We start from the raw sequence: 27727 nt of genomic DNA, 5'->3' as shown, positions 1-27727 counted from the left end.
CCAACCAATCAACCTGCCAGTCAGTCAATCAGTTTTCATATTGTGTTTCTAAACTTCCACCTTATGTATTTGAGTGCGTTGCCATATTCTGACCTTTTTCATGCTGTCAAAAGTCAGTTCTATAAATTCTATATGTGGTACATGTGAACGTGAAGAAGTTTTTAGCGGTATTTGCTGTGTTAATGTCTTTGTCTTTGTGAGAGGCTCTTTCCTCATTGACAGTAGTCAAAGAAAAATGTGATTTGATAGGGAGATGTGGGTCAGTCACAAACTTGAATTCAATGAGTGCTTCATTCTTCTCTTGTATGACGTAAGTTATTCAGAAAGGTTTTAAAAGTCATTGGAAGAATCATTTTCGGAGGTTTAAAAAGCATTACGCAAAGAAAGAGGAAAGAATTGTTGGACCGAAGTTCTATGGAACAGAAGATATATTACTGCTGAACTTCAGACAAAGACACTTTAGAACGTAGCACAAGAGTGATCAAACTTTCCATGAAGACAAGTTTGCACAAAAGCTTCTTAAACCAGCTATTGTGATAATTTGCCTGAACTGCTCAATCTTAGTTTTATTATAGAAGCTCTGAGCAGAGGAGCTATTCAGTCTTAGCATTTTGTAGCATTAGGCAGAAGAGCTATCAAATGTGCTATTGTTACAACCATGCTCAGAGCAGACGAGGGATTCAAACTTTTCAGCAGTTTAATTATATTTCTGTGTGCAGACGTAGTTGTGTAAGGAGTAAAAGTGTGACTGTGTGTCTCTGAATGTACTCTCCTACCTGCAAGTGTGGAAAAGGTCACACAGTGTCATGTACAGAACACAGCGAGCCCAGTATTTTTTTTTTATATTTAAAAACATTAAGGGAATTATTATTATTATAGACAACCCACAACATGATCTTAGAATATTTCCTTACCAATGTAATTATTATATATATTTTTTTAGAAGAATGAGTTTTAAAAAGTTCAACCTTATGCTACATGGTTTTGGTAACCATACATAATGTCAAAATAAAAATGTCTATGGTGATGTGTAGAATAAATAAGCCATTTGAATTTCATTGAATTAAATTCTACCTCCTTTCATTGAAGTTGAATTACAATTCTGCTTCCTTGGAATTAAAGAGCAATTCAGAATTGACCTCAACACTGATCACTTCACACCACGATCTCTAACTCTTACTTAACCACCCTGTGTGTCTGGTCTTTTGGGTACTGTATGTATCTCTAGGTACACGAGATATTTGACTGTACTGCCTGCGATAAGAAATTCATCTCTACCAATCAGCTCAAGCGCCACATGATCACTCACTCAGGTAAGAGAGCCCATGTACACTCAGAGCTACACTCAGACATTGTATACTATCTCACTATCTCTCCCTCGCTCTCTCTGATTGTCTGTCTGTCTCTGGTTAGAGAAACGTCCGTACACCTGTGAGATCTGCAGTCGTTCGTTCAAGCGTCTGGACCAGGTGACGGCCCATAAGATCATCCACAGCGAAGACAAGCCGTACAAGTGTAAGCTGTGTGGGAAGGAGTTTGCCCACCGGAATGTCTACAAGAACCACAAGAAGGTGAGCAGGGAACAGGAAGGGTCTGAAAGCTCCAGATTTAAATGGGTGGTTATTAATATGCGAGTTCTATAATGCTGAAACTGAGGCAAGATTTTTAAGTGATGACGTGTATAGCCTAGTATCAACAAGCACATACAGTGCATTCGGAAAGTACTCAGACCCCTTTACTTGGTTTCCTATATCGTAATCGCTCCTTGTTCACCCCAGCTGCCAAAGTAACCTTGATTCAGATGACCATCCTATCCATGCTAGATTACGGAGACATCATTTATAGATCGGCAGGTAAGGGTGCTCTCGAGCGGCTAGATGGTCTTTACCATTTGGCCATCAGATTTCCCACCAATGCTCCTTATAGGACACATCACTGCACTCTATACTCCTCTGTAAACTGGTCATATCTGTATACCCGTCGCAAGACCCACTGGTTGATGCTAATTTATAAAACCCTCTTAGGCCTCACTCCCCCCCTATCTGAGATACCAACTGCAGCCCTCATCCTCCATAAACCTCCACAAACACCCGTTCTGCCAGTCACATTCTGTTAAAGGTCCCCAAAGCACACACTGGGTTATTTGTCTTTTCAGTTCGCTGCAGCTAGCGACTGGAACGAGCTGCAACAAACACTCAAACTGGACGGTTTTATCTCCATCTCTTCATTCAAAGACTCAATCATGGACACTCTTACTGACTGTTGTGGCTGCTTCGCGTAATTTTTTATTTATTTATTTTTATTTAACCAGGTAGGCAAGTTTACAATTGCGACCTGGCCAAGATAAAGCAAAGCAGTTTGACACATACAACAACACAGAGTTACACATGGAGTAAAACAAACATACAGTCAATAATACAGTAGAAACAAGTCTATATACGATGTGAGCAAATGAGGTGAGATAAGGGAGGTAAAGGCAAAAAAAGTCCATGGTGGCAAAGTAAATACAATATAGCAAGTAAAACCCTGGAATGGTAGATTTGCAGTGGAAGAATGTGCAAAGTAGAAATAAAAATAATGGGGTGCAAAGGAGCAAAATAAATAAATAAAATAAATTCGGTAGGGAAAGAGGTAGTTGTTTGGGCTAAATTATAGGTGGGCTATGTACAGGTGCAGTAATCTGTGAGCTGCTCTGACAGCTGGTGCTTAAAGCCAGTGAGGGATATACATGTAAGGGTTTCCAGTTTCAGAGATTTTTGTAGTTCGTTCCAGTCATTGGCAGCAGAGAACTGGACGGAGAGGCAGCCAAAGAAAGAATTGGTTTTGGGGGTGACGAGAGATATACCTGCAGGAGCGCGTGCTACAGGTGGGTGATGCTATGGTGACCAGCGAGCTGAGATAAGGGGGGACTTTACCTAGCAGGGTCTTGTAGATGGCATGGAGCCAGTGGGTTTGGTGACGAGTATGAAGCGAGGGCCAGCCAACGAGAGCGTACAGGTCGCAATGGTGGGTAGTATATGGGGCTTTGGTGACAAAACGGATGGCACTATGATAGACTGCATCCAATTTGTTGAGTAGGGTATTGGAGGCTATTTTGTAAATGAAGTCGAGGATTGGTAGGATGGTCAGTTTTACAAGGGTATGTTTGGCAGCATGAGTGAAGGATGCTTTGTTGCGAAATAGAAAGCCAATTCTAGATTTAACTTTGGATTGGAGATGTTTGATGTGGGTCTGGAAGGAGAGTTTACAGTCTAAACAGACACCTAGGTATTTGTAGTTGTCCACGTATTCTAAGTCAGAGCCGTCCAGAGTAGTGATGTTGGACAGGCGGGCAGGTGCAGGCGGGCAGGTGCAGGCAGCGATCGGTTGAAGAGCATGCATTTACCCCATAATGACAAAGCGAAACAGGTTTTTAATTTTTTTTACAAATTTATTACAAATAAAAAGCAGAAATACCTTGTTTACATAAGTATTCAGACCCTTTGCTGTGAGACTCGAAATTGAGCTCAGGTGCATCCTGTTTCCATTGATCATCCATGAGATGTTTCTACAACTTGATTGGAGGCCACCTGTGGTAAATTCAATTGATTGGACATGATTTGGAAAGGCACACACCTGTCTATATAAGGCCCCACAGTTGACAGTGCACGTCAGAGCAGAAACCAAGTCAGGAGGTTGAAGGAATTGTCCTTAGAGCTCAGAGACAGGATTGTGTCGAGGCACAGATCTGGGGAAGTGTAAAAATATATATATGCAGCGTCCCCAAGAACACAGTGGTCTCCATCATTCTTAAATGGATGAAGTTTGGAACCACCAAGACTTTTCCTAGAGCTTGCCGCCCAGGCCAAACTGTGCAATCAGGGGAGAAGGGCCTTGGTCAGGGAGGTGACCAAGAACCCAATGGTCACTCTGACAGAGCTCCAGAGTTCCTATGTGGAGATGGGAGAACCTTCCAGAAGGACAACCATCTATGCAGCACTCCAGCAATCAGGCCTTTATGGTAGAGTGCCCAGATTTAAGCCACACCACAGTAAAAGGCACATGACAGCCTGCTTGGAGTTTACCAAAAGGCACCTAAAGACTCTCAGACCATGAGGAACAAGATTCTCTGGTTTGAAGAAACCAACATTGAACTTATGAAAGCCAAGCGTCACGTTTGGAGGAAACCTGGCACCATCCCTACTGTGAAGCATGGTGGTAGCAGCATCATGCTGTGGAGATGTTTTTCAGTGGCAGGGACTGGGAGACTCGTTAGGATCAAGGGAAAGATGAACGGAGCAAAGTACAGAGAGATCCTCGATGAAAACCTTATGCTCCATTACGCTCAGGACCAAAGACTGGTGTGAAGGTTCACCTTCCAACAGGACAACGATCTTAAGCACAAGCCCAATACTACGCAGGAGTGGCTTCAGGACAAGTCTCTCAATGTCCTTGAGTGGCCCAGCCAGAGCCTGGACTTGAATCCAATTGAACATTTCTTAAGAGACCATTAAATGGCCATCCAACCTGAGAAAGCTTGAGAGGATCTGCAAAGAAGAATGGGAGACACTCCCCAAATACAGGTTTGCCAGGCTTATAGCGTCATACCCAATAAAATTCAAGGCTGTAATCATTGCCAAAGGTGCTTCAACAAAGTACTGAGTTTTTTTCAGTTTATACATTTGCAACAACCTGTTTTTGGTTTGTCATTATGGGATATTGTGTGTAGATTGATGAGGAAAAACACAATTTAATACATTTTAGAATAAGGCTGTAACGTAACAGACTGTGGAAAACATAATGGGGTCTGAATACTTTCCGAATGCTCTGTACATACACATAAGCAAACACACAAGCATACTCTGATTGGTTCAGAGCTAATATTATTATTGGTAGCCTAAAACCAGAGGTCTCTTCAGTTGTCTTTGGGGTTCTGTAGGGTCAGTGGCCTGTCTCCCCCCTGAAGACTCCCATGTTTACCTAAGGGAATGGGGTGTCACTCAAACATAGGTCAGAGCGGGGGAACAGATAAACACAAGCACTTTGAACCTAAGCCCCTCAAGCTACTTGTCTTCATCAAGTCAACAAACCAAATCAGCCATGGAGCCTAACCCAAACTCTATCCACAACACCAATGGTCACACATCTGATCCCACATCAACACAGACTGGAGACAGCGCTCAGATTGAACTAAGATGAGAAGTTTAGAGAACTGTTTAGATATATTTTAGATATATTTAGCGGGTGTCAGGACTGTTATCTCTGCTAGCTGTTCTCATGAACCGACCGCAAACATTAGATACTTATTCACTCTATATCAATACATTTAAATAGAAAAGAAGGAAACTGGTACATTATGTACAGTGGGGAGAACAAGTATTTGATACACTGCCGATTTTGCAGGTTTTCCTACTTACAAAGTATGTAGAGACTGTATTTTTTTATCATAGGTACACTTGAACTGTGAGAGACGGAATCTAAAACAAAAATCCAGAAAATCACATTGTATGATTTTTAAGTAATTTCATTTGAATTTTATTACATGACATAAGTATTTGATCACCTACCAACCAGTAAGAATTCCGGCTCTCACAGACCTGTTAGTTTTTCTTTAAGAAGCCCTCCTGTTCTCCACTCATTACCTGTATTAACTGCACCTGTTTGAACTCGTTACCCGTATAAAAGACACCTGTCCACACACTCAATCAAACAGACTCCAACCTCTCCACAATGGCCAAGACCAAGGAGCTGTGTAAGGACATCAGGGATAACATTTTAGACCTGCACAAGGCTGGGATGGGCTACAGGACAACAGGCAAGCAGCTTGGTGAGAAGGCAACAACTGTTGGCGCAATTATTCGAAAATGGAAGAAGTTCAAGATGACGGTCAATCACCCTCGGTCTGGGGCTCCATGCAAGATCTCACCTCGTGGGGCATCAATGATCATGAGGAAGGTGAGGGATCAGCCCAGAACTACACGGCAGGACCTGGTCAATGACCTGAAGAGAGCTGGGAGCACAGTCTCAAAGAAAACCATTAGTAACACACTACGCCGTCATGGATTAAAATCCTGCAGCGCACGCAAGGTCCCCCAGCTCAAGCCAGCGCATGTCCAGGCCAAGTCTGAAGTTTGCCAATGACCATCTGGATGATCCAGAGGAGGAATGGGAGAAGGTCATATGGTCTGACAAAAATAGAGCTTTTTGGTCTAAACTCCACTCGCCGTGTTTGGAGGAAGAAAAAGGATGAGTCAACCCCATAAATACCATCCCAACTGTGAAGCATGGAGGTGGAAACATCATTCTTTGGGGATGCTTTTCTGCAAAGGGGACAGGACGACTATACCGTATTGAGGGGAGGATGGATGGGGCCATGTATCGCGAGATCTTGGCCAACAACCTCCTTCCCTCAGTAAGAGCATTGAAGATGGGTCGTGGCTGGGTCTTCCAGCATGACAACGACCCGAAATACACAGCCAGGGCAACTAAGGAGTGGCTCCATAAGAAGCATCTCAAGGTCCTGGAGTGGCCTAGCCAGTCTCCTTAATTGGCACCTTAATTTGGGAGGACGGGTTCGTAGTAATGGCTGAGCTGAATATGTGAAATGGTATCAAATACATCAAACACATGGTTTGATGCCATTACATTAGCTCTGTTCCAGCTATTATTAAGAGCTCTCAGCAGCCTCCACTGGTAAAGAGGAGTAGTGTTCAGTGATGCCGTGTACCTTAAAACTTCTTATGGATTGGGGGCAGTATTGAGTAGCTTGGATGAATAAGGTGCCCAGAGTAAACTGCCTGATACTCAGGCCCAGAATCTAAGATATGTATATTATTAGTAGATTTGTATAGAAAACACTCTGAAGTTAGTAAAATTGTTTTAATGATGTCTGTGAGTATAGCACAACTCATATGGCACGCAAAAACCTGGGACTAAATCCAACCAGGAAGTGGGAAATCTGAGGTTTGTAGTTTTTCAAGTCATTGCCTATCGAATATACAGTGTCTATGGGGTCATATTGCACTTCCTAAGGCTTCCACTAGATGCCAACAGTCTTTAGAACCTTGTTTCAGGCTTCTACTATGAAGGAGGGGGGAATGAGAGTTCTTTCAATCAGGTGTCTGGCATGAGCTTATCATGTGTGCTCCCGTGAGAGTGACATGCGTTCCATTGCATTTCTAAAGACAAAGGAATTCTCCGGTTTAAACATGTTAAAAACATCCTAAAGATTGATTCTATACATCGTTTGACATGTTTCTACGAACTGTAATGGAATCTTTTGACTTTTCGTCTGACCTGCGCGTCGTGAATTTGGATTTGTGAACTCGAGGCGCGAACAAAAAGGAGGTATTTGGAACATAAATTATGGACTTTATCGAACAAAACAAACATTTATTGTGGAACTGGGATTCCTGGGAGTGCATTCTGATGAAGATCATCAAAGGTATGTGAATATTTATAACGCTATTTCTGACTTTTACTGACTCCACAACATGGCGGATATCTGGATGGCTTGTTTTTGTGTCTGAGCGCCGTACTCAGATTATTGCATGGTGTGCTTTTCCGGTAAAGCTTTTTTTTAAATCTGACACAGTGGTTGCATTAAGGAGAAGTTTATCTAAAGTTCCATGCATAACACTTGTATTTTCATCAACATTTATGATGAGTATTTCTGTAAATTGATGTGGCTCTCTGCAAAATCCCTGGATGTTTTGGAAGCAAAACATTACTGAACGTAATGTGCCAATGTAAACTGAGAGTTTTGGATATAAATATGAACTTTATTGAACAAAACATACATGTATTGTGTAACATGAAGTCCTATGAGTGTCATCTGATGAAGATCATCAAAGGTTTGTGATTCATTTTATCTCTATTTCTGCTTTTTGTGACTCCTCTCTTTGGCTGGAAAAATGTGTTTTTCTGTGACTAGGTAATGACCTAACATAATCGTTTGGTGTGCTTTCGTCGTAAAGCCTTTTTGAAATCGGTCACTGTGGTGGGATTAACAACAAGTTTATCTTTAAAATGGTGTAAAATACTTGTATGTTTGAGGAATTTTAATTTTGAGATTTCTGTTGTTTGAATATGGCACCCTGCATTTTCACTGGCTGTTGTCACATCGATCACCGGTAGTGGGATCTAAGCCGTAAGAAGTTTTTAAAGGCATACCTCTGGATTTTAGCAATTACTATTTCCCCCCCCCCCCGTACACACACACCAGCCTTCATAGCCCAATATGCTAACTAGAGTTAGCTAGCATGCAGTCATTGCGCTAACACTAGTTAGCATTGGCTCATGAAACTACCTCAAACTTCTTTCATACACTAGACACAGAAACCTAAAAATTGTGTCCACGAGTTCATCTGACTCTGGGGAAGTTGATAAAGGGCCTCATTTGCTAAAATCCTGAAGTATCCCTTTAACCATGAGTGCTTTCCTGTTCTTTCTCCAGACTCACTCAGAGGAAAGGCCCTTCCAGTGTGAGGAGTGCAAAGCCCTGTTCCGCACCCCCTTCTCTTTACAGCGCCACCTACTCATCCACAACAGTAAGTATAAGTGTGTTTGTGTGTGTATCTCTGAGTGGAAGAGTGGGTTCATACTACCTTAACTGACTGTAGCCACTAGTACCTACATTCAAGGCCCCTACCAACACATAAGCTTACGGTTCCCAAATCCCTATAGATGCTATAGCCCTTAGTTCAAACCTCTCTTTACCAGCAGATACTGAGGGCTTCCACAGCCTCCTTCTGGTCTTTTGTGGTCCTCCTAGCCCTGAGTGTCATAGTTCTGCAGACAGAGACAGTGGTCCTTGAGGACTGAGGAGCCCTGCAGACAGTTGGTCTTAGCATGATGGAGTCCTGAATGGTCTCCGAGTCGAGACAGATGACACAGAGATTGTGAAGCTCAAGGCATTTCCTTCCTGTGTCTCTGGATACAGATCACTATTCACACAAAACAGTGGGATACTGGACCATGGGGGCTGGTATTATGAATCAGGTGCTTAAGTTTGTGTGTACGTGTGTATGGGGAAAAAAGAGAATGAGAGAAATAGCATGTGGGAAGAAAGTGCGTGAAAGTCCGTATATATACTGTACAGTACCAGTCAAAAGTTTGGACACACCTACTCATTCAAGGATTTTCCTTTATTTTTACTATTTTCTACACTGTAGAATAATAGTGAAGACATCAAAACTATGAAATAACACATATGGAAACATGTAGTAACCAACAAAAATGTTAAACAAATCTAAATATATTTTTTATTTTATATTCTTCAAAGTAGCCATCCCTTTTCCTCGATGACAGCTTTGCACACTCCTGGTATTCTCTCAACCAGCTTCACCTGGAATGCTTTTCCAACAGTTTGAAGGAGTTCCTACATATTCTGAGCACTTGTTGGCTGATTTTCCCACACTCTGCGGTCCAACTCATCCCAAACCATCTCAATTGGGTTGAGGTTGGGTGATTGTGGAGGCTAGGTCATCTGATACAGCACTCCATCACTCTCGATTTCCAACGGTTTAATGTCCGTTGCTCGTGTTTCTTGGCCAAAGCAAGTCTCTTCCTATATTTGGTATCCTTTAGTGGTGGTTTCTTTGCAGCAATTCGACCATGAAGGCCTGATTCACGCAGTCTCCTCTGAATAGTTGATATTGATGTGTCTGTTAGCATTTATTTGGGATGCAATTTCTGAGGCTGGTAACTCTAATGAATGTATCCTCTGCAGCAGAGGTGTGTGTCACGTTCTGACCTTAGTTCTTTTTTGTCTCTGATTGAGAATCATACTTAGGTAGCCTTTTCCCTCCTGTGTTTCGTGGGTGATTATTTTCTGTGTGAGTGAGTGTTTGTATCTGCACCAGACAGAACTGTTTCGGTTTTGTTCGTTCACTTTGTTGTTTTTGTTCAGTGTTCTATTACGTTATTAAAAATTACCACGCTGCGCATTGGTCCTCACCTTCTTCCACCGACGAGCGTTACACTCTGGCTCTTCCTTTCCTGTGGCGGTCCTCATGAGAGCCAGTTTCAAAGTTCAAAGTTCTTGAAAATTGACTGACCTTCAGGTCTTAACGTAATGATAGACTGTCGTTTCTCTTTGCTTATTTCAGCTGTTCTTGCCATAATATGGACTTGGTCTTTTACCAAATAGGGCTATCTTTTTTATACCACCCCTACCTTGTCACAACACAACTGATCGGCTCAAATGCATTAAGAAGGAAAGAAATTCTACAAATTAACTTGTAACAAGGCACACCTGTTAATTGAAATGCATTCCAGGTGACTACCTCATGAAGCTGGTTGAGAGAATGCCAAGAGTGTGCAAAGCTGTCATCATGGCAAAGGGTGGCTGCTTTGAAGAATCTCAAATAAATTATATTTTGATTGGTTTAACACTTTTTTGGTTACTACATGATTCCATATGTGTTATTTCATAGTTTATGTCTTCACAATTATTCTACAATGTAGAAAATAGTAAAAAGAAAGAAAAACCCTTGAACGAGTAGGTGTGTCCAAACTTTTGACTGATACTGTATACAGAGAGAGAGTAAATATCAGTGTATGTGTTCTGTGTGTTTATGAGATGTGTGTGTGCCCCTCACAGTGAGAAAATGAACCACAGCTGTCATAGCATTTTGACATGAAATAAAGTTGTTGATTTAAAATCAGTGGCTCACATAATAATAATAGATAGTAACAGCAGTGGTGAATGTGCGTGTTTGGAGAGTCAATGCAGGCGGTTCTAAGGTGCAGGCGAGTAGACAGCTAGGTTCTAGCTGTTCAACAGTCCGATGGCCCGATGGTAGAAAAGAGACCTGATGTTATTTGCCTAGCTGGGGCGGTTATAAGGCCCTCCCTCCCCACCCCTTCAGCAAATCAGATCATGCTGTCATTCTACTTCTCCGCCTATAGGCAGAAATTAAAGCAGGAAACATCCGTGGTAATGACTGTACAAAGCTGTTCTGGCCAATCAGAATCTATGCTACAGAACTGTTTAGAAAAATGGGAAATGTTCAGGGTCGCCTCTGACAATAACTTCAACAAGTACACAGACTCAGTCACGTGGTTCATTAGGAAATTCATAGAAGACGTTGGCCCAATAGTGACAATGGTACAAATCCCAAACAGAAAAGGCAGTACAGGGACAAAGTCGAATCGCAATTCAATGACTGACGCCAGACGCATGTGGCAAGGACTACTAACGATTATGGTTTATAAAGGGAAAACCAGCTGCATGGCGAACCCCGGTGCCGCTACCCTGCTAACAGTTCTAGGGAAATACAGAGAATCTTGTTTCTCATGGTCTGAGAGTCCTTCGGGTGCCTTTTAGTCAAACTCCAAGCGGGATGTCATGTGCCTTTTACTGAAGAGTGGTTTCCGTCTGGCCATTCTACCATAAAGGCCCGATTGGTGGAGTGTTGCAGAGTGGTTGTCCTTCTGAAGGGAGCAGGTAGATGACTGGTGGTGGCTATTCAGCAGCCTGATGGTCTGAGGGTAGAAAATATTGGCCAGTCATTCAGTTTTTGGCATGATGTGTCTGAGTGATTAAAGCAGGGAGAACAGGGCATGGATTGGGTGGCTGGGGTCCCTGATGATCTTCTTGGCCCTCCTGCAACACCTGGTGTTTTAGGTGTCCTGTAGGGGAGGTAGTGTACACCCAACAGTGCGTTTGGTTTCCTTACCAGGCTGTGATGCAGCCCGACAGTATGCTCTCGATGGTGCTCCTGTAGAACACTGTGAGGGTCCTCTGACACAGGCCAAATTTCTTCAGCATCCTGAGGTTGAAGAGTTGCTGTCGTGCTTTCTTCACCGCGGTGTTGATATGGTTGGACTATTTCAGCTTCTCTGAGATGTGTGTGTGCAGAGGAATTTGAAGTTATTGACTGTTTCCACAGTGGGCCCGTTGATGAGGGTGGGGGCTTGTCCAACCTGGTTCCTCCTAAATTCCCCAGTTTCTCCAGGCAGTACGGGACCATGGACTCATGCTGCTTATGCCAAATCCTGACGCTGCCATCAACATGAGACAACAGAAACAGGGATTTGTCAGATCAGGCAATGTTTTTCCTCTCCTCATTTGGCCAGTGTTGGTGATCGAGTTCCCACTGGAGCCACTTCTTCTTGTTTTTAACTGATAGGAGTGGAACCTGCTGTTGGCGTCTGCTACAATAACTCAACCGTGACAAGGACCAACGAGTCGTGCGTTCCGAGATGCCGTTCTGCATGTCGGTTGTTTTGCTATGTTTTTTTTGCCTGCTTGTTGCCCACCTGTTAGCTTGCACAATTGTTGCCATTCTCCTTCAACTTCTCATCAACGAGCTGTTTTCGCCAACAGCACTGCTGCTGTCTGGATGGTTTTTGTTTGTCGCACCATCCTCTGTAAACCCTGGACACTGTAGTGGGTGAAAAGCTCAGGAAACCGGCCATAGCAGCGAACCATTTTAATGAATGGGGTGGTGTACCTAATAAACTGGCTAATGGTCCCAACTGAACCAAGACTGAACTGATTATCGAGATAATGGAAGCGGCGTTATGGTGTATAATACAATTTTGGAATTAATTAATAAGTTAACTGGTGAGAATTTTTTTTTATGATGAGAAAACATTGTTCTATGTCACCTTCCAGTTCAACTGTTCTCCAAAACCTAGGAGTTCTGTTATAGATGGAAGTGACCGCAGGTTTCGGACGAGTTAAGTTTGGAGTAGAGAGTGGAGACCAGTCCAACAGATTTGGGAGTATTCAACCATGAGATGGGTGGCATCAAGGGAATCCCAGGGTACTGCGTATGCTTTTAGATCCGAGCGGAGACTAAGCAACAACAAAAAAGGAAGTCACTGGGAGATTATATGATTCTTGAAAAGTTCCAATACCGAAATGATCAAAGATGTCACTGAGGGTGAAAATATTTCTATTAGACCATTGAGGAAAAACGGGTTTGAGGGTTTGAGCCTGATAAGATTAGGTTATTGTTCCATCATGGAGAATGGCTGTGAAAAGGGAATGAGATCATGACATCATGAGATGTCTATTGGCCTGTCTCCACACTTCGACTGCATAAGCTATTATTGGACCCATTCAGAGACAGATGTTTGTTTAACCTTTTAACTTTAAGTGTTTGAAACTTGAACAGCCCTGTCAAGATAATTTGGTGTTTAGAGTAGTTACGATGTAGAATATTGATTTCGCCTTCCTACAAGAGACCCATTTGACAGCCAATGATATCAATAGATTTCAGATAAAAAAATAAGATAATAGCGTACTCTTGTGCCCCCCCCCCAAAAGACAAAGGGTGTTATGATTGTAATTAACAGGAAACTTCCTATGAAGGTGGGGGTCTCTGGGGGATACACTGAAAAATGGTATTATAATGCCTCTGTTGCTATTAATGGCACTAAATCATGTTTTTTGTCCTCCATTTATGCACCATATTCTTTTGATGAATCCTTTAAGACGTGAAGCTTTTTAGACTTCCCAAATTTTGACTGGCAATAAGGATTTCTTACAGGTTAATGCACAACCAGGGGTAGACCCACATATATTATGGGAAGTAGCTACAGTGCCTTGCGAAAGTATTCGGCCCCCTTGAACTTTGCGACCTTTTGCCACATTTCAGGCTTCAAACATAAAGATATAAAACTGTATTTTTTTGTGAAGAATCAACAACAAGTGGGACACAATCATGAAGTGGAACGACATTTATTGGATATTTCAAACTTTTTTAACAAATCAAAAACTGAAAAATTGGGCGTGCAAAATTATTCAGCCCCCTTAAGTTAATACTTTGTAGCGCCACCTTTTGCTGCGATTACAGCTGCAAGTCGCTTGGGGTATGTCTCTATCAGTTTTGCACATCGAGAGACTGAAATTTTTCCCATTCCTCCTTGCAAAACAGCTCGAGCTCAGTGAGGTTGGATGGAGAGCATTTGTGAACAGCAGTTTTCAGTTCTTTCCACAGATTCTCGATTGGATTTAGGTCTGGACTTTGACTTGGCCATTCTAACACCTGGATATGTTTATTTTTTAACCATTCCATTGTAGATTTTGCTTTATGTTTTGGATCATTGTCTTGTTGGAAGACAAATCTCTGTCCCAGTCTCACGTCTTTGCAGATTCCATCAGGTTTTCTTCCAGAATGGTCCTGTATTTGGCCCCATCCATCTTCCCATCAATTTTAACCATCTTCCCTGTCCCTGCTGAAGAAAAGCAGGCCCAAACCATGATGCTGCCACCACCATGTTTGACAGTGGGGATGGTGTGTTCAGCTGTGTTGCTTTTATGCCAAACATAACGTTTTGCATTGTTGCCAAAAAGTTCAATTTTGGTTTCATCTGACCAGAGCACCTTCTTCCACATGTTTGGTGTGTCTCCCAGGTGGCTTGTGGCAAACTTTAAATAACACTTTTTATGGATATCTTTAAGAAATGGCTTTCTTCTTGCCACTCTTCCATAAAGGCCAGATTTGTGCAATATACTTTGTTGTCCTATGGACAGAGTCTCCCACCTCAGCTGTAGATCTCTGCAGTTCATCCAGAGTGATCATGGGCCTCTTGGCTGCATCTCTGATCAGTCTTCTCCTTGTATGAGCTGAAAGTTTAGAGGGACGGCCAGGTCTTGGTAGATTTGCAGTGGTCTGATACTCCTTCCATTTCAATATTATCGCTTGCACAGTGCTCCTTGGGATGTTTAACCTTTCTGATCTCCCCATCCCAGATCCGGGATCGTGAATACAGACTCAAGCTCATTACCATAACGCAACGTTAACTATTCATGAAAATCGCAAATGAAATGAAATAAATATGCTAGCTCTCAAGCTTAGCCTTTTGTTAACAACACTGTCATCTCAGATTTTCAAAATATGCTTCTCAACCATTGCAAAACAAGCATTTGTGTAACAGTATTGATGGCTAACGTAGCATTTAGCATTAGCATTCAGCTGGCAACATTTACACAAAAAAACAGAAAAGCATTCAAATAAAATAATTTACCTTTGAAGAACTTCAGATGTTTTCAATGAGGAGACTCTCAGATAGCAAACGTTCAGTTTTCCCTGAAAGATTATTTGTTTAGGACAAATCGCTCCGTTTTCTGCGTCACGTTTAGCTATGAAAAAACCCCTGTATCCAGGATTGTGTAAATCTATCAGCAAGCTCATTAGCATAACACAACGTTAACTATTCATGAAAATCGCAAATGAAATGAAATAAATATGCCATCTCTCAAGCTTAGCCTTTTGTAAACAACACTGTCATCTCAGATTTTCAAAATATGCTTCTCAACCATAGGAAAACAATAATTTGTGTAAAAGTAGCTAGCTAGCGTTAGCATTTAGCGTTAGCATTTAGCGTTAGCATTAGCGTTAGCATCCAGCACGCAACATTAACAAAAACATAAAAGCCTTCAAATAAAATCATTTACCTTTGAAGAACTTCTGATGTTTTCAATGAGGATACTCTCAGTTAGATAGCAGATGCTCAGTTTTTCCAAAAAGATTCTTTGTGTATTAGAAATAGCTCCGTTTTATACATCACATTTGGCTACCAAAAAAAATCAGAAAATTCAGTCCTCAAAACACGAACTTTTTTCCAAATTAACTCCATAATATCGACTGAAAACACGGCAAACGTTGTTTAGAATCAATCATCAAGGTGTTTTTCACATATCTCTTCATTGATACATCGTTCTTGGACACATGGTTTCTCCCCTATATCAAATGGAAAAGTACTAGCAGCTGGCAATTGCGCACCGAATTCCACGCAGGACACCAGGCGGACACTTGGAAAATGTAGTCTCTTATGGTCAATCTTCCAATGATATGCCTACAAATACGTCACAATGCTGCTAAGACCTTGGGCGAACGACAGAAAGTGTAGGCTCATTCCTTGCGCAATCACAGCCATATAAGGAGACAATGGAAAACAGAGCTTCAGAAATTCAGCTAATTCCTGGTTGATGCATCATCTTGGTTTCGCCTGTAGAATGAGTTCTGGGGCACTTACAGACAAAATCTTTGCAGATTCTGAAACTTCAGAGTGTTTTCTTTCCAAAACTTTCCAAATCTTTTCGTGACAAAATATCGCGCTTAAAACGGGAACGTTTTTTATCCAAAAATGAAATAGCGCCCCTAGAGATCTAACAGGTTAAAGCTTGGGAAATCTTTTTGTATCCAAATCCGGCTTTAAACTTCTTCACAACCGTATCTCGGACCTGCCTGGTGTGTTCCTTGTTCTTCATGATGCTCTCTGCGCTTTTAACGGACCTCTGAGACTATCACAGTGCAGGTGCATTTATACAGAGACTTGATTACACACAGGTGGATTGTATTTATCATCATTAGTCATTTAGGTCAACATTGGATCATTCAGAGATCCTCACTGAATTTCTGGAGAGAGTTTGCTGCACTGAAAGTAAAGGGGCTGAATAATTTTGCACGCCCAATTTTTCAGTTTTTGATTTGTTAAAAAAGTTTGAAATATCCAATAAATGTCGTTCCACTTCATGATTGTGTAACACTTGTTGTTGATTCTTCACAAAAAAATAGTTTTATATCTTTATGTTTGAAGCCTGAAATGTGGCAAAAGGTCGCAAAGTTCAAGGGGGCCGAATACTTTCGCAAGGCACTGTAAGTGTTGCATTAGAGAAATATTTGTAATTCCTTCTCATCACATCAGATTAAAACACACAACCTTCAGATTTCTTCATTAGAGTGAAATAGCCCGTCTAGAGTTGATGCAAAAGTCTAACTATACTGAAGATGGGAAGGCAGGTAGCCTAGTGATTAGAGCATTGGACTAGTAACCGAGAGGTTCCAAGATCAAATCCCTGCGCTGACAAGGTAAAATTCTGACATTCTGTACCTGAACAAGGCAGTTAACCCACTGTTCCTAGACCGTCATTGAAAATAAGAATTTGTTCCTAACTGACTTGCCTAATTAAATAAAAGGTAAAAAAAATGTGAAGATAGAACTCACCACATTTAAAATTGAGCCGAAGATGGTGACTAGTTCTAGGGCTGAATGTATTCATTTTAAAACAAGTCTATGAGAACGTGATAATGTGACTATGAGAATGTGGATAGACTGAGTAGGCACAGTGAAACTGAAGCAAACTGAACATTTTTTAATGTATTGATGTGATTAGGAACAATAACGGTGAACTTTGTACCTTCCCTCCCATATTAATCATACTTTAACTACTTTGTATTCCAATCTGAATACCTTGGAGTTTCCTGAAGACTCTAGGAAGATGTTATCTCTTTTAAGTTCCTTGGATCTTCCTTCCCTTTCTGTTAATCAAATCAGTCTATTAGATGCTCTTTAAGGACATGGATATCTTGAGGATAATGGGAAACGTCAGAGAATTAGTCTCTCCACCTTACAATGCCCCCAAAAGTTTGGAGGGTTCTCTCTACCTTTTAATCTCTACTATGGGGCATTTCAGCTGAGGTCACTGAGTATTTGGCTTGACTCTCCATCTGATGTGCCTTGGTGGAAAATAGAGGAGTCCAAGTCTCATGTAATTAGAATTCAGCACCTTCCTTGTTCTGGGTTCAAGCATATAAATGCCCATAAATGTATTCATTTTCAATTTACTAACAGGTTTTATTTTACCCCAGAGCAAAAGTTCAAGATGAAGCCTATAGATAGTGATTTATGTAATACATGTACCCAATCTGAGCTGGGCAATAATTTGTTCATGTTTTGGAGCTGTGTACCAGTGAAGTCTCTTTGGGTTCATTTAGTTAATATTTGAATTGTTATTCTTGGCAGGAGCCTACCTGTTTGCCCATCCCTGCTCCTGCTGGGTTGCAGCCCTAGCATTTAGTTCATTTAGCATCTTATGAAGAGAGGCGGATTGTTATGGCTGCAATAACAGCAGGAAGAAAAACGATTCTAAGGAGTAGGTTTGAACCGGGTATTGCCCTTTGCAGATGTTGGTTGCTTATGAACTTGGACATTGCACAGCTGGAAAGATTCACTGCCAGACTGTGTGGGGCCAAGCCCGAAACTCTGGTCAATTGGTCACATGGTATCTCCCACTTGCAAGAGCTAATTTAACAACAATGTTTGGTCGTGCGGATGGGAGATAGCATTGCCATGCTCAGTCTTTAATCTATTTTCCTATGTGGCTCTGGGTTGGGAGCCTTTGAGAATTACATTTGAATAGATCGATTTGTATTTGGAAATACTGAAACATATTTGTCTTTTAATCTGTTTAGAATTGTTTTTATTTGTATGTTTTTTTTGTGTTTTTACATTTACAGTTTGTTTTATTCCTATTGAACTCTACATTTGTACTGTATCTTGATACTGTAATTATCTAGGGCATGCAAGAAAAACAAATAAATCATTCTTCACAAAAATAAACCCGCAAAATTGCTGAAATAAGTGGATACTGAGATTAAATGACACAGACATGGAGTACATTTACATGCACACTAATAATTTGATAGTAAACTGATTATGGCAGTAGGCCGAGTATGGCATTACTCACTTAAACACCTTACTCTGCTTATCTTAAACGCCGTAAGGTCATAATCGAAGTAAGCATGTGCTGATTAAAACACCTGGGTTTCTAAACATTCTTTTGAGTTGTTAGGGCATGTAGACACCTTAATCAGAGTTGCAGAGGTGTATTTGATCTGCACATGTGCTAGCACCAGCAGCGCTAGCTTCCCTCCCATGAGTGAAGTGAATTTGGGAAGAACTGAACAAATTGTATAGTTTCGAACTCAAAATAATCAAATAGGCTTCCCAAACATAACATGGTCACGGTGGTGGAACTTTTATTTTGATTGGTGATTTTCTGCATTTATCAAAGTCCCATCAGGTAGCCTGATTTTCATATGTGTCCATGTAAATAAACAGCATTATTAGGGAAATCGTTATTTTTGCAACGCGTGTGTGCAGTAGCGGTGCGTGGGTAAAATCACTGGTGAAGCCAAGACAGAAAAAAGTGATATTACAACCTATGTGTTGTGATAATTGTGTTTTTTTCTCTTATAACCTGTTATTTCATATGCCTTGCGACCGTGATACTGTAAATAGGCCTAAAGGCAGAGACAATAATATACAGTGGGGCAAAAAAGTATTTAGCCAGCCACCAATTGTGCAAGTTCTCCCACTTAAAGAGATGAGAGAGGCCTGTAATTTTCATCATAGGTACACTTCAACTATGACAGACAAAATGAGAAAAAAAATCCAGAAAATCACATTGTAGGATTTTTTATGAATTTATTAGCAAATTATGGTGGAAAATAAGTATTTGGTCACCTACAAACAAGCAAGATTTCTGGCTCTCACAGACCTGTAACTTCTTCTTTAAGAGGCTCCTCTGTCCTCCACTCGTTACCTGTATTAATGGCACCTGTTTGAACTTGTTATCTGTATAAAAGACACCTGTCTACAACCTCAAACAGTCACACTCCAAACTCCACTATGGCCAAGACCAAAGAGCTGTCAAAGGACACCAGAAACAAAATCGTAGACCTGCACCAGGCTGGGATGACTGAATCTGCAATAGGTCAGCAGCTTGGTTTGAATAAATCAACTGTGGGAGCAATTATTAGGAAATGGAAGACATACAAGACCACTGATATTCTCCCTCGATCTGGGGCTCCATGCAAGATCTCACCCCGTGGGGTCAAAATGATCACAAGAACAGTGAGCAAAAATCCCAGAACCACACGGGGGGACCTAGTGAATGACCTGCAGAGAGCTGGGACCAAAGTAACAAAGCCTACCATCATTAACACACTACGCCGCCAGGGACTCAAATCCTGCAGTGCCAGACGTGTCCCCCTGCTTAAGCCAGTACATGTCCAGGCCCGTCTGAAGTTTGCTAGAGAGCATTTGGATGATCCAGAAGAAGATTGGGAGAATGTCATATGGTCAGATTAAACCAAAATATAACTTTTTGGTAAAAACTCAACTCGTCGTGTTTGGAGGACAAAGAATGCTGAGTTGCATCCAAAGAACACCATATCTTCTGTGAAGCATGGGGGTGGAAACATCATGCTTTGGGGCTGTTTCCTGCAAAGGGACCAGGACGACTTATCTGTGTAAAGGAAAGAATGAATGGGGCCATGTATCGTGAGATTTTGAGTGAAAACCTCCTTCCATCAGCAAGGGCATTGAAGATGAAACGTGCCTGGGTCTTTCAGCATGACAATGATCCCAAACACACCGCCCGGGCAACGAAGGAGTGGCTTCGTAAGAAGGTCCTGGAGTGGCCTAGCCAGTCTCCAGATCTCAACACCATAGAAAAGGAAACAGGAGCTGCCTCCACTATTTCAGCACCATTTCAACATCATCAAAACACCTCTGCTTTGTTTAAAATAGTGACAACTAAAACATACCAAAAACAATTTAGTCCAATCAATGTAAGCTAAATATGATGTGGCTGTCCATGGTTCTGATTTGTCTGTGTGTGTGTGTGTTTGTGTGCGTGTGTGTGTGTGTGTGTGTGTGTGTGTGTGTGTGTTTGTGTGCGCGTTTGTACAAAACATGTTGACTCACCCTACTTGTAGAGAAACGCCAATGCCATCCTCCTCTCTTTCATGTTGACGAAACAGTCTATGACTGTTATTACAGTACAGTCTTTTATTTTTGTTGTTGTTCTAGCCTACCTTGCTAAAATGCTTGCTCGCTAGCCTAACTTCCTTTCATGAGCAACGTTAGCTAGTTAACATTAGCCTTCTACATCTAGCTTTCATCCTCTCAGTCCAGGGGCACAATGTATTTTATGGTAGGATCAGAATTGCTGTTATAATCATTGGCTAGTATGGAGAATAAAGTAAAAACACAAGTTCAAATCCCGATCCCCATCCATGGCAAATTTAGGAAAGGGCCAATTTTAGCTAGCTGGGCCAGCCACCGGAGGACAACACAACGAGACGCAACAATTCAAGTTGTTTCTGTCGATTAAATATTTCTCTGTGATAGGAGTGAAGCCAAATCCAAGCTGGCATGTCTTGACACTTTTTGTTGGTGCGGCAGGACCATTAACAGTTGAACTCACTCAGTTTAGCTCAACAGTAATTGGCTATTATTTAATACGTTTTTTATCATGGGAGGCCAAATACTCACGGGCTTCCCTTGCATTCAATGCTGCGGACGGCAACAATGTCATACTCTTTATGACCAGACTGCATCAGATAGATGGCCTACACATACAGAGACAGAGGGGCTCTGTTTCGCTCGCTTCGATGCTTTCTCCAGTGAGATACATTCAGCCTCTTGCGAATTGAAGGACAATTATGACAACACAGAGACAACCTTTCTTGGTAATTATTATTTTGGGAAACCTGGCTTCCCTTGGCATCCATGAATACACGCCACTGACCGTGTGCATATGACCAATACGCTTTGATTTGATTTGACCTTTAAAGTAGGGTCAAATGTCACTCTCTGTGTTAAGCCCTCCACAGAATACCCCTTCATCTCATAATCAGTCATGTTTGTGAATGACTTAAAACCTCAGCATTAATGAAGTCTGTGTCTGGTTGAGTACCTGACTTTAATATTAATGGAGGGAATGGTTTTATTTGACTACTAGAGCATTAAAGGACACAGGCCTCTACTTGTGTCCTACTTTATTGTGCTGACCATCATGTTCATTCTTCGTAATGGGAGAATGAACACACGTTTGGGGCCAAGGCTCACTCTGCCAAGCATACACGCTCTCCAAACCACTTGATGGAAACCAAGCCACTGATCCCTCTATAATGGAAAAGGCACTTTTCAACAAAAGCCTCTGTTGTATGGAGTCACTGAGTTAAGGCGTAAAGAATAACACCATGCTGTAGTCTATATGGCTCTGGTTTGGGAACAGCTGACAGATGTGCTTTTGTTTAATGTCAGAGTGATGTCTGGTGTTTTTAATGTTTTTAAGTGAATGAAAGATGTAAGTGTTGGTTGGTGTTTTTTATTGCTGTGAAATAAGAGACGCATTCGAAGAGCAAGCAGCTCTGTATGATCAGCGTCTGTCTGTTTCTGTCCTCTCCTTCAGTCTGGGTTGCTATGGATGCAAGATGAGCATCATTTTTGAAAAAGGGTACAAGGTAAAGGTATAAAAATAAGTACAGTCCAGATCATTTGTAAAGAAAATTGCAGGGAGCAGTAATGTAACACACAATGTTCTTTAGCCCATACAATTGGCCTGGAGAAATTGTTTTCAGGCCTACTGTGAGTGATGGTTATGCTTTCACAGATACAACAATGGATCCCTCTCTTTCTTGTCATTCTCCCCAGAAAATAAGATGGTGCAGAAATGAGTGACAGAACGTTGCTCTTTACTGTGTTGGGTTGGTCTTTTGTCATTTCTGAAGGTGAGAGGACATTCAAGTGTGACCAGTGTGACGCCACCTTCAAGAGGAAAGACACGCTCAACGTGCACATCCAGGTGGTGCACGACGGACACAAGAAGTACAAATGTGACCTGTGTGAGAAGGCTTTCGTCACCCCCTCTGTTCTCAAGAGCCACAAAAAGGTGAGTTCAGCCAGTCTGACGTACTGTAGAGCCCAGTCCAGACATTGTCAGTCTCTCCTAGAGCAAATCCTCTTTCAAAATAATGATCCTGTATGTTTGTGTTTTTTCCTACATTTCCTATGTAAGAATGTCCTTCAAATGTTAAAGGATAGGTTCACCCATTTTGAATGTTATATTGTTTTTGTGTATCTCTGAGTGATGTTCTATCGATTCCCTGGGTCATTTAATGTTTTCATGTGTATCTGAGTTAAGGGGTTCAAGCAGGTAGAAATATGGCCAGTATTACATACCACCATGGTAAAGTCTCTTATCACTACACTGGAAGTTAATAAGAATACACCTTTTAGATAGCGAAAAACATCTATCATACATGTCAGATTTCAATTCTGGCCGATGTCTTCTCTCAAATGAGCCATTGAACATACTTTTTAGATATTATATTTGTACCTTTATTTAACTAGGCAAGTCAGTTAAGAACAAATTCTTATTTTCAATGATGCCCAAGAAACAGTGGGTTAACGGCTTGTTCAGGGGCAGAAAGACAGATTTTTACCTTGTCAGCTCGGTAACAAGTCCAACGCTCTAACCACTCGGCTACCTGCCGCCCTGGAGATAGAAAGGAGATAGAATTAGAAAACAAATCCAATGTTGATAAACTCCCATATCTATTGGGTGAAATACCAGTGTGCAATCACAACAAGATTTATGAGCTGTTACCACAAGAAATGGGCAACCAGTGAAGAACAAACACCATTCTAAATATTATATACAGAACTGTATATAGACATATGACATTTGAAATGTCTTTATTCTTTTGGAACATTTGTGTTTACTGTACATTTTTTAATGGTTTATTTCACTTTAGTTTATTATCTATTTTACTTGGTTTGGCATTGTAAACATATGTTTCCCATGCCAATGAAGCACCTTAAATTTAATTGAAGAATTCCATAAATCAAGGAACGTATAACTCCCAAACCAGCAGACTGTCGGCCAATCGCGTTCACGTTGTCATGCTGCGTGACGTGGTTGCTAAGCTTACCGTCACACAATGCATTCTCAAAGTTAGTGTATATGTTGAGGAAGGTGCCTGTTGTCACGATTCCAAAGCTATACGATACTAAAAATGGCGAGTTAATTATCTCCAATCTCTGAAAAGATTTGTCATGTTATACTTCTTGTTGATGAAATTCATGCTAATGTTGAGTTTTTGAGCTAGCGCCCAATAGACTCTCATTCACTCTTTGAAGGAGAGCACTCCTTGTCCCAGAATTGTCCAGAATACACCGGTGCCCCCAATGGCTTAGCACGGGCAACATTCCCATCTCCTCAAAATTCTATCTGCCGTTGCAAATGTTAGACTCCACTCTGAGACACATCGATCTGCAGGTTGAACATGGTGAGGTTGTAGACTCCTAAACTGATAGTGCAGTTTGTTTAGGCGATTGTACAGCTAACTATGTCACATGCTGATATTGTCTTTGGTTTTATTGTGTGTAGCTACGTTTGCTAACTTACTAGCAAGCCAGCTCATAGAGAGAGCATTGCATTGTGGATTTTGTAGTCGACTTGAGCTGCAACAGATTTCCACGATGAATTTCCATGTTGCTACCAACCTTATTTATAACGCCAAAAGGAAACATTTTTTCACAACAAATGTTGTTCTCACATATTAGTGTTAACACAGTAAATTAAAGGAATTAGTGGTTTTGGGTGGATTTTTCCTTTAAAGAGAAGTAGAGAAAATTTACATTTGATGTTTTCTTGTGATCTCTCTTGTATGCTGGACCGGAACTAGGCTACAGTGTATAGTCATCCTCCACCATTGTTCCCAATGCAGCCCAGGAATCATCCGGTCTCTGTTTGTAAATTACACATGGCATTTAGTACATTAGCTCCACAGGGTTTCAAAGCATAGGACAGATCCCAGAGCAGATTACCAGCCTCAATCTGACATTGCCCGCTTGGTTTATGGATCAGATTGAGACCAAACAGTTTCTTGGCACATGGCAAAATAAACAAATCAAACATAACATGGCCTTAGCACAGTAGGACTGAAAACAGACAGGCACAAGGCACATGAGTTGTCTCTCGGTCGGTCGGTGTTCAGAGACTGGAGACTGCTGAGAGAGTGCTCGGTTCTGGCAGTGATTAAAGACAGGTAGCTGACCTTAGAAACCTGGCTGGGACTGTGGCACCCTATTTCCTTTGTAGTGCACTACTTTTAACCCAGGGCCCTGGTCAAAAGAGCCTAAACCTCTGGTTAAAAGTAGTGCACTAAATATGGAAAATGGTGCCATCTGGGACACAACCCAGAACTCTGACTGGGGATCTGGGGAAAACATGGAGTACATAGTGCTCTGTGTGCTGTAGTATACTATACAGAGGACAGTCTTTATCCTCCATTTCCTATTCCACTCCACCTATTCCATGGCAAGAGACTATGGATCGTCTTGTTCCTGTCATCTGTGTTTGTTTTCCTCCAGGTGCTTTTGTCAGTGTGCTGTCTGGGTGTCCTCTCAGCTGCCAGGTTGATCTGAAAATGAACAGTAATGATGTGTTTCTCTGGCAGCCCTAGTTTAGTCTTCCTCTCAGAACACCCTTAAATTGCCATAATCATTCTTAAAGGCAGAGATGTGTGTACATGGAGCATTTGTGCGGTGTGTGTGCACTACCTGTACAGTACCTGTACATTGTTTATTCTGCACTGCATTTGTTTGTGTTTATGTTTTGTGTGTGAAAAAATGATGGAGGTGTTAGCCAAGTTATTAATGTCACATCCGTACTATTCATATTAAAAGGATGGTGTAATGTTTATGTATAACCCCAATACTTTCCCAAGGTCTGTTTTGGAACATAATGTTCCCCAGTGAAAAATATGAAGCCTTATATGAAGTAAGAATGCAAACAACAAACCAAACAACTGTACATTGAGGCATCTGGGAGACATCTGTCCGTGTTTGTGTGTCTCAGAGAGGGAGAGTGAAGGAAAGGGTTTATGTAACCTAATGCCGGTAGCGTGGGGGTGATGGGGGGGGGGATGGAGAGAAGAGGATGGTGGAAAGGAAAAGTGGTATTCCTGTCTGTATTGTTGTACTGCTGTTTAAACTGTCACACAGAATTTGAGCTTCTAATAGTTGTGTTTATTCTGGGGAATTTACATCAGGCCAGCAGCAGAATTCACATCATACTTACCTTTCAGCAGGAAGAAAGAGAAAGAAAGAAATAATGAGAGAGAGGAAGTCAAGGAGAATGAAGGAAGAGAGAGAGGGAGGGTGAGAGACATTTAGCCTTGCTGAGGGGTGCAGCACGCTCCACTTTTTGCACACATTTTCTGCTGTGTATACATACAGTGCCCGTCAATCTGGACCTCAGAGAAAAGACTGACCTGAGTGTGTTTTTCGAAGCGAGGACAGGAGGAGGGAGAGGGCAGGTCGAGGAGGGGAAGAGGAATGCAGGCAGAGCAGATCCCTCTGGTCTCCACCCTGCTCCTCACCCTCAACCTCCTGGCTCTTTGACTCTAATGATAGGCCTGCTGAATCGTTTGGATTCTTTAATCCAGCTTTCCGCAGAGAGACTGAAACCACCCTAATGTCAGCCTGTAGAGTTCCAATTGGAGAGCTGGAGAGTTCCCGCTGGAGAGCTGTAGAGTTCAGAGCTCACAGAGTTCTCACTAGAGAGCTGTGGAGTTCAGAGCCTGTAGAGTTTCCATTGGCGAGCTGTAGCATTCAGAGCCTGTAGAGTTCCAATTGGAGAGCTGTACAGTTCATATGAACACAAGTGTTAGTAACAGTGTCTAGCTCTATCTGCGCCATGCAGATTCCTGTCTAGCACCAGGGAGGTCTGGTCTCTCAGTGGGCACTCCCAGTGCTGAACAGATCTCTGGTTAAATGACTGACATCAAATATTTGTCAGAAGACCACCCTTGAATACACCCTGAAAGGGGGTCGGCTTTGAGGCTTTGTAGCTTTTGAGTGACAATATATATTAAACAACTTTGACAGCTTATCCAACTCTTTATTTAAAAAGACATAGGGCATTTAACTGGAATGGAACCTTTCAAAGTTTCTCTGTTTAGTATCCAAGAGTTTTAGCAGAGCTAATAGTATCCAAGTGGTTGGTCTGCTCTAGCAGTGATCATCATGTGCTTTGTAACGAGGGAAAGATGTACCACTGAATGTTACAATTGTCTTTCCTAAATACCGACAATATGTTTTCTGATCTTTGCCGTACCAGACGCACACAGGGGAAAAGGAGAAGATCTGCCCATACTGCGGACAGAAGTTCGCCAGCAACGGCACTTTGAGGGTCCACATCCGCAGCCATACAGGTCAGTGGCCCTGCCATAATAAGACAATATTTTATCATCATTGTTTAGTTAAATTCATCAACTGTCATTGAACGTCACATAAAACGGTGTAAGATAAACACCAATCCAGTCTACCAGATCCACACAGTCTGCTCCCCCAGATCCCAGTGGTAACAGTATCCCAAAGTGGATGTTCATTAAATTGCCTTTAACTGGAGAGCCACACATTCCAGTCTGTTTCCTTACCAACAGACTAGCGCAGAGACCTGGCACAGTTACACACACTCCATCTACCCCCTTCTCACTCCCTCCTTTTCTTTCTGTTTCTCTACATCTACTTGTCTGTTTGGCTCTTGTCTTTCTCCCACTTAGAGACTCTCCCCTACCTATCTTTCCTGCTCTCTCCCTATCCTCCTCTTGCCCTCCCTGTATTTGAGATTGAATCCTCACTCCAGTCCACTCATCTTGTTTTCATGTCACAGATACATCAGCTGAAATCATCTCAAACTAAGTAGCTCCCAACAAACAATGGTTGTTTTCTTTCCCAATTCCCTTCATCTTGGGAATGTGTTTGCAGCTTTAGTACTAACGATTTTCCCCAGGCTTTTCTGCCATTGAGATCCAAAGCACACAATCAGTGCTATCACATCCTCACTAGGGCATCTATCACTATCACAACCATCACTGCTATCACTGACCACCATCCCATTTAATTAACTATGTCTCATCTTCCAATCATAGCTACCTAATCAGGGCTCTAGACTATGATTAAGCAATCAAAATGCCTTTTGACAGTTTTAATGAGCATGCTCATATATTTATTAGCCTAATCTTTTAATTTTTTATTTCACCTTTATTTAACCAGGTAGGCTAGTTGAGAACAGGTTCTCATTTGCAACTGCGACCTGGCCAAGATAAAGCAAAGCAGTGTGACACAGACAACAATACGGAGTTAC

General features: G+C 41.7%; 1 protein-coding gene across 2 annotated transcripts in view; it reads left to right on the top strand.

Moving 5' to 3' along the window:
- The window catches only part of LOC110521644 (PR domain zinc finger protein 5), a 71408-nt gene that overhangs the window by 10366 nt on the left and 33315 nt on the right, over positions 1–27727 (top strand). For both annotated transcript variants that reach the window (XM_021599332.2, XM_036969080.1), the window contains exons 9-13: positions 1229–1313; positions 1414–1571; positions 8435–8528; positions 22302–22462; positions 26699–26792. In XM_021599332.2, coding sequence (XP_021455007.1) covers positions 1229–1313; positions 1414–1571; positions 8435–8528; positions 22302–22462; positions 26699–26792 — 592 coding nt within the window. The remainder of the gene's footprint in view (positions 1–1228; positions 1314–1413; positions 1572–8434; positions 8529–22301; positions 22463–26698; positions 26793–27727) is intronic.

This window comes from Oncorhynchus mykiss, chromosome 30, assembly GCF_013265735.2.
Source record: "Oncorhynchus mykiss isolate Arlee chromosome 30, USDA_OmykA_1.1, whole genome shotgun sequence".
NCBI lineage: Eukaryota > Metazoa > Chordata > Actinopteri > Salmoniformes > Salmonidae > Oncorhynchus > Oncorhynchus mykiss.
Note: the sequence above shows the minus strand (reverse complement) of the source record. Positions and strands in the feature narration are given on the sequence as shown.